Raw genomic sequence first — 10,035 nt, forward strand, 5'->3', positions numbered from 1 at the left:
ATAAATAAAATGAAATAAAATAAAACACTTAGGAATATACCTAACCCAGGAGGCAAAAGACCTTTACAAGGAAAACTACAAAACATGCTGAGAGAAGTCATAGACAACCCAAACAGATGAATACATATCCCATGCTCATGGATGGATATAATGAATATTGTGAAAATGACCACACTGCCAAAAGCAATCTACAAATTCAATGCAATTCCCATCAAAATACCACCATCATTCTTCACAGAACTAGAAAAAAATGCTAAAATTCATATGGAACCAAAAAAGAGCCCACAGAGCCAAAGTAAGACTAAGCAAAAATAACAAATCTGGAGGCATCACACTACCTGCTTTCAGACTATACATCAGGCCATAGTCACCAAAACAGCATGGTACTGGTATAAAAATAGGCACATAGACCAATGGAACAGAACAGATCAGAAATAAAGCCAAATAGTTACAGCCAACTGATCTTTGATAAAGCAAACAAAAACATAAAGTGGGGAAAAGACATCTTTTCAACAAATGGTGCTGTAATAATTGACTCGCCACATGTATAAGAACGAAACTGGATCCTCATCTCGCACTTTATACAAAAATCAACTCAAGATGGATTAAGGAGTTTCACACCTGAAACGATAAAAATTCTAGAAGATAACATTGGAAAAACCCTTCTAGACATTGACTTAGGCAAGGATTTCATGACCAAGAACCCAAAAGCGAATGCAACAAAAACAAATATAAATAGCTGGGACTTAATTAAACTAAAGAGCTTTTGCACGACAAAAGGAACAGTCAGCAGAGTAAACAGACAACCCACAGAGCGGGACAAAATCTTAACAATCTATACATCTGACAGAGGACTAATATCCAGAATCTGCACCAAACTCAAATCAGTAAGAAACAATTTCATCAGAAAGTGGGCTAAGGACATGAATATACAGTTCTCAGAAGAAGATGTACAAGTGGCCCACAAACATGAAAAAATGCTCAACATCACTAATGATCAGGGAAATACAAATCAAAACCACATTGCGATACCACCTTACACCTGCAAGAGTGGCCATAATCAAAAAATCAAAAAATACTATATGTGGGCATGGATGCAGTGATCAGGGAACACTTCTGCACTACTAGTGGGAATGTAAACTAGCACAACCACTATGGAAAACAGTGTGGAGATTCCTTAAAGAACTATCTTTTAACTTCTAAAAGTAGAACTACTATTTGATCCAGCAATCCCACTAGTGGGTATCTACCCAGAGGAAAAGAAGTCTTTATACAAAAAAGATACTTGTACACGCATGTTTATAGCAGCACAGTTCACAATTGCAAAATCATGGAACCAACCCAAATGCCCATTAATCAATGAGTGGATAAAGAAACTGTGGTATATTTATGTGATGGAATACTACTCAGCTATAAAAAGGAACCAATTAACAGCATTTGCAGTGACCTGGATGAGATTGGAAACTATTATTCTAGGTGAAGTAAATTCAGGAATGGAAAAACCAAACATCGTGTGTTCTCACTGATATGTGGGAGCTAAGCTATGAGGACACAAAGGCATGAGAATGATACAGTGGACTTTGGGGGCTTTGGGGGAAGAGTGGGAGGGTGGCGAGGGATAAAAGACTACAAATATGAGGCCGTATGTACTGCTCAGGTTATGAGTGCACCAAAATCTCTCAAATCACCAGTAAAGAACTTACTCATGTAACCAAATGCCACCCGTACCCCAATAACTTAGAGAAAAAAAATGAATGACAGCAGAGTCCTCATCAGAACAAATATTCCTCCTGCACATAGATAGAACTAAACAAGATTTTGACAAACCAAACAACAAATTAAATAGATAATACGTTATGACTAAATGGGTATATCCTAGGTGTGGAGGGTTGATTTAACGTTTGAAAATCAATCAATGAACTAAAAAAGACCACCTCAGTAGACACAGAAAAATTCTTTGGCAAAATCCAACACCCATTTCTGATAAAAACTCTCAGCAAACTAGGAATAGAAGGAAACTTCTTAACCTGATAAGGGCATATATGAAAAACCTACAGCTAACATCATATTGGAAAATTGAATGTGTTACTCTTAAGATTAGGAACAAGACAAAGGTGTCTGCTCTCTTCACCATGCCTGGCCGGAATTTTTTTTAAACTGTTTTATTTCAGCAGGTCTAGTTCATCTTACTGGATTTCTTATACACTGTTCTGAAACCTCTTGTCTTTGTGTTTAGATCATTTGGGTGACTGAGGTTTATTTCTGTGATGTTTTTCATCAAAGCTGCTCAAAATAGGCTGCTGGTTTTCTCTGCCATTATAAGTGAGCTCACTTCATGTTCTTGTTGAATTCTAACTGAAGCTCATTTCTCCCCTTTTTATTTTCAGATATTTGTATCTGCTGTTCTCCGGTGATGACCTTTTACCTTTAGAGCACTGGGTGTTTAATACAGAGGCTCACCCTCTGCCTGTGTTACATTTAGCCAACACCACACTTTCAGGTAATCCTGCTGTTCGATGAAAGCAGTTCCAGAAGGACCATTCTCACCTGTGTTTTGTTTACATGGACCACTACAGAAATTAGTTTTGGAGAGGCGGCTTTTGAAAACCTGGACCTCTATGTCAACATGACAGGGTGAAACTATTCCCCCTAAGACTTTTCAACTTGTAGATACGTCAACTTTGAAATTATTCCATTTTATACCTGACCAAAACATGTTCTGGTATATGTAGGACAGAGACCTGGATGTGCTTTGATTGTTAATGAGGTGGTCACATGAGAAATGTTGCCTGTTACTACTGTATTGCTTTTAGAGTCCTGAAGTCTGGAGGCTAGACTTCCTGAAAGCAAGCCAAGAATATAGAGCACCTTGCAGGAGTTCAAGATGGCCTTTGGAACCAATTATATATTTGTTTCCTCCTACAGTGGAGCAACATTCAAATCAAATATTTACATATTGCTTATCACTTTTTCTCCATTTTAATAATGGAATGAACTAAAATAAACAAGAATGAAAGAATAGTATAATTGTATCAGTAACAAGAAGACTCAAAAAAGAAATAGGAGTACCTAACCCTATCTGAATTTTCAAGTTCCCCATTGGATGACCAGACTGGCAACCATTTCAAATCCCAATCTATTTCATTGAAATTTCTTGGTTAAGTTTAATTTTCTCTGGGGGCATGATCTCACAAAGAATACTCAAATCTTTTTCTTCATATGGAATCACCGAAACTGCTGTTTATCATAATCACCACTTATGAGCCTGAGTTTGGGATTTTTTGCATATAGTTCAGTCCATGGTTAGTAGCGTGACAGAAAGTGGGAAGATGCCGCACTTTGTTGCCTTGAAACCTATTCTAAGAGCAATCCTTGGTTTTGTTGGTACTTTATTTTTCCAGACCAACACATCTACCAAGTAAATTTTATTCACTTTAATTTCATAATAAAGTTAGTAGATCACTCAACTTACAACTTTATTTGTGTGGCTTGGCAAAATTCACTGTACTGTTAGGCAGCTCTAAATTTGCCTTGATAAGCTAAATAAGTTACTTTTATAACTTATTAAAGCAAAACAAACCCAGTGAAACTTTCTTAAATATTCTATCTGGAATAGCGATAGGGGATCTTTTATTTATAATCTCATCAGATGAGTGAGTTGTTCACAGATATTTTATGTATTTTAATTTTCTCCAAGAATATTATAGAATTCCAAAGAATCAGAATAGTTTCAGAACAATTTTCAGTGTTAAAAAAGAATGGTGTTATTACACTAAAATTGGAACACGTCTAAGGGACTTTATCTTATTATCAGTAGGTTTTGCATTGATATTTCTTTTTAAATAAACTACAAGTTCTTTATATTTCAGCAAAAAGAACTTAAATTTTATCAGGAACTATAAGATAAATATCTAGTGCTTAATAAATTTTCTGTCCTTAAATTTATGTGACAGTGCAAGATACTTTTTTGCTCTTTTCATTTAATATAGACATCTTCCATTGACATTAATAAAAGTTAGAAACAGTATAATTAGTATAATATTTACTCTGAATTTGAAGATTTCATGAAACAAAGTTCGTACAAGAAGCCCACCTTGGAATTCTGAAGGGTTATTTTCTTGTTTGATAGCTTTTCTTTTTAACTTAGCTTTTAAGTTGGGAAAAGATTTAATTAATTAATATAATATTTTCTAAGGTTGATAATCTTACACCACAAATCATTAATTTTGACAGTTCTGCTGATGATCCGTAAATGATAACCACTGCGAAAGTTTTCAGTATACATAGAAAATAAAGATGCAGGGCCAGTTACAATAGTCCTTAAGAGAGTTAAATTATAGCACATGTTTTGACATTGTAATATCTTTTACTACTTGAACATTTAACTTTCTAAATGAGAAAGGTATATATATTACTGTAACTGTAGAAGGGAAAAGGGAAAGTATTTGGTTCTAAAAAACGTTAGCCTTCCTCATAAAAGTAGCACAAGCCCACTTATGAATCACTGAGAAAAAGTGAAAAACTTGAGTTGGCCAAGACCCAGAGCGGCAGTGCAGATGGCAATGAACTCTCTGAATTCTCTTTCACCTTGTTTAGAAGAATGCAGAGTAAAGGGACCTTCTTGGTTCCGCAGGAACTTCTCAAGGGATGAGGAGACAGAACCCCTACTCCCAAGTGCTCTATTTGTATTACCCAGATGACTGAAGCTTAAGAGAAGGCAGGGAAGTATGCAAGCAGAGCCAGTTCGGGTACAAACAAAAAATTTGACAGGGACAATGGAAGGGTCTTCTTTACCACTCCCTACCTTCTGTGTGATGGAAAGACTAGAGCTTATAAAATTACTTCCATTTTTTTTAAATCTCCTGAATACCAAAGGCAATTAAAGTCAGCTACAAATGACTTGCCAGTGTCATGTTTTATTTTTGTTACAGATTTTTAAATTATTTCCTGCAAGATCAATTCTTATCCATATAATGCTTAGCTTCCAAGAATGTTCTTTCCTTTCTTCCGTCTTTTACAGCTCTTTGCATTTTTTAGACCTTAATACTCAGGTTAAATATTCATTGCATTTATAAGACCTTCTGCAAAAAGCCCAGAAATGGTCCTTTCCAGGTGCCTCTTCAAAGAGCTGACACCTTACCTTGTGCCTTTGGCACAAATGTGCAGAATAGATAGATCAGTTGGTGCATAATAGAAAAAACAGGAATTTTGAACACTCTTCTTCCTTCTACATTTATTTCTCTTCATTTTAGAATCACACTTTTTATGTTAACCCAGATTTATTATTATTATTATTATTATTATTATTATTATTATTATTATTCAACCAGTATTAAGTTGTTAAAACCAAGAGAATGGGGCCCTAACCAAAAAGAAGTCTCAACTCGAAAAATAAGTCCCCAGTCAGGTGGTTCTTACTTTTTTGTGGGTTGCACATTTTATGTCTCTCTAACATCAACGTATTCCTGACTTTCAAGCAGATGTTTATATGTAAAATAAAACCTGGGTATTGAAAGGAAATGTGTTCTTTTTATGGAGTATTGACCCTGATCCTCTATGATGTCATATAGGGCAACTCAGGGCTATACTTGCTAGATTTTAACCAAGCAGTCTGAAATCTTAATCATCATCCTCTCATCTTCTCTGCTCTCCATTGCCAAAGTCTTTGTCAAAACTCCAAATTTGTTGATAAAAGATTGTGTTTGCCTTTCTCATTATAATGCAGTTTCTCCTTAAGCCTGAAGTTTTTTTAATGAGTGCATGAGTAAATGAGAGAATGTGTGAACGAACATTTATGAGGTATCTAATATGTGCCAAGCATTGTGCCTGGCACTTTCAATCATTAGAATGTTTTATGTGATTCCACAGCGTTTTCTGTATGAGAGTAGCTCACAACATTTTAAACGTTTCCAATATGAATCGTGTTACAAAATTCTTAATTTTATATTTCATATAAAGAGGAAAAAGAAAAGGTTTATAATATATTTTAAAACAATGTGTTATTATATAATACTAACAACTATAATTGTAGTTAATAAGTAAAATCTCTTGAAAATGTCAAAGAAATACTTGATTTCTGATGCAACTTTGACTAAAATATTTACTTTAGAAATAAAAACATTCTTATTTTGCTATATCACTTTAATTGCATAATTAAAAAGCAGTGTTTTATAGAAATGCTGGTTATTTTATATTCAAAAAGATTTTGTCACATAATTCATGGGTAAAATTTGCAATTGTAAATTGTCTTTCCTCTGGTAGGGGTCCTATTAATAGTCCCATGCTGTTAAATATAAAGAAAAAATACTAAAATATTCAGAGTTCCAAATAACAGTTCCTAGTAGTAATATTTTGAGTTATTTTTCTTTAGGTTTCCTTATACTCAAATTGGCTAGCTCCTATGTTTTCCTCTCTCTCTCTCTATTATATATATATATGATCAAGATCTATATATGTATATAAATACAATTATACACAGATAAATTTTTAATACTTTTTGTTAATTAACAGTTGGAAACTGGTTTTGGCTGCACTAATAAGCAGAATTTAGAGTAACTATATATGATACGGAGATATTTTAATCCATTTATTCTGGCTCAAGAACACGAATAAAGATGATTTTCTGTTACTTTAGCTCATTCAGAGCATGATGGACATGCTCTTTTTGATCTATAACTGGTCAGCAAGCTTCCAGATAATATTTTAGGCTATGGGAGCTATACAGTTTCTCTTATTACTCATTTCTGCTGTTGAATTGTCAAAAACAGGTATAGATACCATGTAAAGAATGGGCATAGCTATGTTCCAGGAAAATTTATTTACAAAAGCAGATGGAGGGCTGGATTTGGTCAATGGGTCATAGTTAGTGACCCCGATCCCAAGTTTATTTTGTGTTAGACCCTCTAACCTTTGATCTGCATCTTTTCTCTCTGTTTTGATTTATGTAATTCATTTTTAAATCAAAATGATGTGCGTATGTATGATTGTGTGTACCTGTATAACCTAAAGCTATTTATTTTGTTATCTTGAAAGTAGATACACTCTTCCTGGAGTCTGTTCAGGTTTCAGGATGATTGACTATAATGAAAGAGGCAGAATGGGGGTAAGGGAAGATGGGTATGCTATCAGCCATTATCTTCGCCTTGACATTTAATGCCATAATTTCAGATTCTCTATGTAAAATGAAGGTCTGTATATTGTCAAAATACTATATTCTCCAAGTTCTTATGCTCATTGACCCTCATTGACCAGGATTCTGGATTGCTGGAGCTGCAGAAATTCATCCACTTGGGTACTCTTAGAGCTCTACAATAAGAATATGATAGAATGTCTGATCTTTGTGCTGCAGAAAGCAAACTTTTGAAGAATTCTAAGCAACAGAAAATGGGTTATGTGACTCATTTGCTATTTGGCAGCCACTATTCCTTTTTTAGACTGCAGAACGGTACTGCCCCTGTTACCTGTAGAATAGCCTGAGTCTGAGGAGTGCAGAGAAAAGGTGTATCCAAACGGAGAATCCGTTTCTTTTGCATAACTCTCCTCAATTCCTTTACAAGTCAGTAGCATTATTTCAGAATGTCTATATGCATCATTTTCAACTAAAGCATACCTCATCCTTAAACTTCCACTATTTAACAGCTAATCCATTTCAAACTTGGTTTGAGCCTAACAATTGCAGAAATCATAAAATGCTTGTGAAATTACACACCATATTACTAGCAGATACATTGCAGTGCACCAATCATGCTAACAGATAATAGATTTTTCTTTAAGAAGTTTGTCAAATATTTCACTATCTTGGGAAATTTTAGAGGAGAGGAAGCCTGTATTCAGAATGATAGAGGGAGCAGAGACTTACTGTCTGTCTTCCACATTATAAATGAACTGCCTTTCCAGGTCCAACATGCTATCAGGCTGCTTCAGCTCGGTGTGAATGTAAGTGTGGGGACTCACACACACCCACCCATACACATACATATTAATATGCAGAAGATTTTAAACAATTGCAAATATCTTGTGGCTATTTGATTTCTACAAAATTCTACTGTAAGATGTATACCAGAAAACATAATAAAGATAAGCTCAGTTCTTCATTGGGAAAAAATATTTTAAAGAAAATTTAGAAGTTTTGCTGAATTAAATAAAGTATCTTCAATTTTAATTACTGCATTTGGAAGTTGAAATGCCATCCTTCAATATCACTGGTCTCAAATTCATTGATAGAATTTTTTCTTAAACTAGTAAGTGGGGTAAGTATAATCTCCTAAATTGGTACCCACTGGCTGCTCCTGAACTGATTTCCAGTCATGTCCTCTAGTATGTGATTTTTATAAATTAAAGGTAATATTGTATATTAAAGTTCAAATAAAGATGTTCTTTAAGTGAAAATTTTTTGTTTAGCCTTCATTTTTACCCACTGATGACAGTTTAGTTTCTTCCTATGTACAGAAGAGCAACTTTGGCTTTTACGGTAACTGGTGGCCTTCAGTCTCTCGTTCAGAGAGTATTTCTTTTGGATCAGCTAATCTTTACATTCTTGATGTTACAGAAAGATGAAGAGCTCGCTTAGAGAGTCGTATTTTATTCCAACTATTTTGAGAAAACAAACCATAGACTTATATGACAACCTTATAGTATTACTGTGATGTTATCTCTAAGAGCTAGTCCAGTCTAGCCTCTGAGATCATTAAGGTTAAAGACTGCCTCAGTCACTGGACCTCATTCTGTCACATTAAAATCTGACCTGACCCTTGAGTGATTCTTGGGCAAATATAGGCCCAAAAGGCTTGAGCAATAGTATCAGCTGGACTATAGATAGTGGTTTAGTCTGTCATTACTGTAAAAGCACAGGATATTTAAAACCGCTTACCCAGGGAGCATCAAATAAGGTAGTGGTAAAAACCTTCTGAAATAACAGCCAGTTTACATCCTTGATTTCTTAATTCTTCCTGGCACAGTGGATTTCAACTTGATAAAAATTTTAAACTTAAGAAATTACATTGTGGATGTATCAAAATTAATTGCAGACTTACATTTTCTGGAACAACTAAAACTAAAACAGGACCAGAAAAAAAAAAAATAAGGAGCTCTAAGTGACTATAATTTGATAAAATCTGGACTTCTCTTTGTTTGCCAGATAACTGAAATACCCATCTTTATTTCATTGGATTCCAAAGGAACTGTCATTATGCAAATAGTGCTCAGAATGGTTCAGATAGTGAGTGAGCCTGCACCCTTCTTGGTTGACCTAACAAGTTTATTTTATTATATTTTTATTGTGGTAAAATATATCTAACATAAAATTTGCTGTTTTAACCATTTAAGTGTACAATTTGATGTCATTAATAATTACATCAGCAATGTTGTGCAACATATTGCCACTACCTATTTCTAGATTTTTCGCCATTCCTAACAGAAACTCTGTAACCATTAAACAATAACTCCCCAGTGCTCCCTTTCCTCCCCCAACTCCTAGTCAGTTCTCACACTGCTAATAAAGACATACTCGACAATGGGTAATTTATAAAGAAAAAGAAGTTTAATGGACTCACAGTTCCACATGGGTGGGGAGGCCTCACATGGCAGAAGGCAAAGGAGGAGCAAAGGCATGTCTTACATGGCAGCAGGCAAGAGAGCTTGTACAGTGGAACTGCCCTTTATAAAACCATCAGATCTCATGAGACTTACTCACTATCACAAGAACAGCACGGGAAAAAGCCCACCCCCATGATTCAATTACCTCCCACCAAATCCCTCCCAGAACATGTGGGGATTATGGGAGCTGCAGTTCAAGATGAGATTCAGGTGGGGACACAGCAAACCATATCACCTGGTAACCTTGAATCTACTTTTTTTTTTTTTTGAGACAGAGCCTCGCTCTGTCGCCCAGGCGGGAGTACAGTGGTGCGATATCAGCTCACTGCAAGCTCCACCTCCCGGGTTCAAGCCATTCTCCTGCCTCAGCCTCCCGAGTAGCTGGGACTACAGGTGTCCGCCACCTCACCTGGCTAGTTTTTTGTATTTTTAATAGAGACA

At 35.3% G+C, this 10,035-nt stretch overlaps 1 protein-coding gene across 1 annotated transcript in view; it reads left to right on the top strand.

Moving 5' to 3' along the window:
- Positions 1-8,388, top strand: part of MAN1A2 (mannosidase alpha class 1A member 2) — a 175,571-nt gene extending 167,183 nt beyond the window's left edge. The window contains exon 13 of the mRNA XM_017869826.1: positions 2,388-8,388. Within this exon, the coding sequence (XP_017725315.1) occupies positions 2,388-2,520 (133 nt within the window). The 3' untranslated portion in view covers positions 2,521-8,388. The remainder of the gene's footprint in view (positions 1-2,387) is intronic.
- Positions 8,389-10,035: the final 1,647 nt, after the last annotated feature.

This window comes from Rhinopithecus bieti, unplaced genomic scaffold (assembly GCF_001698545.2).
Source record: "Rhinopithecus bieti isolate Rb0 unplaced genomic scaffold, ASM169854v2 scaffold_3040, whole genome shotgun sequence".
Lineage (NCBI taxonomy): Eukaryota > Metazoa > Chordata > Mammalia > Primates > Cercopithecidae > Rhinopithecus > Rhinopithecus bieti.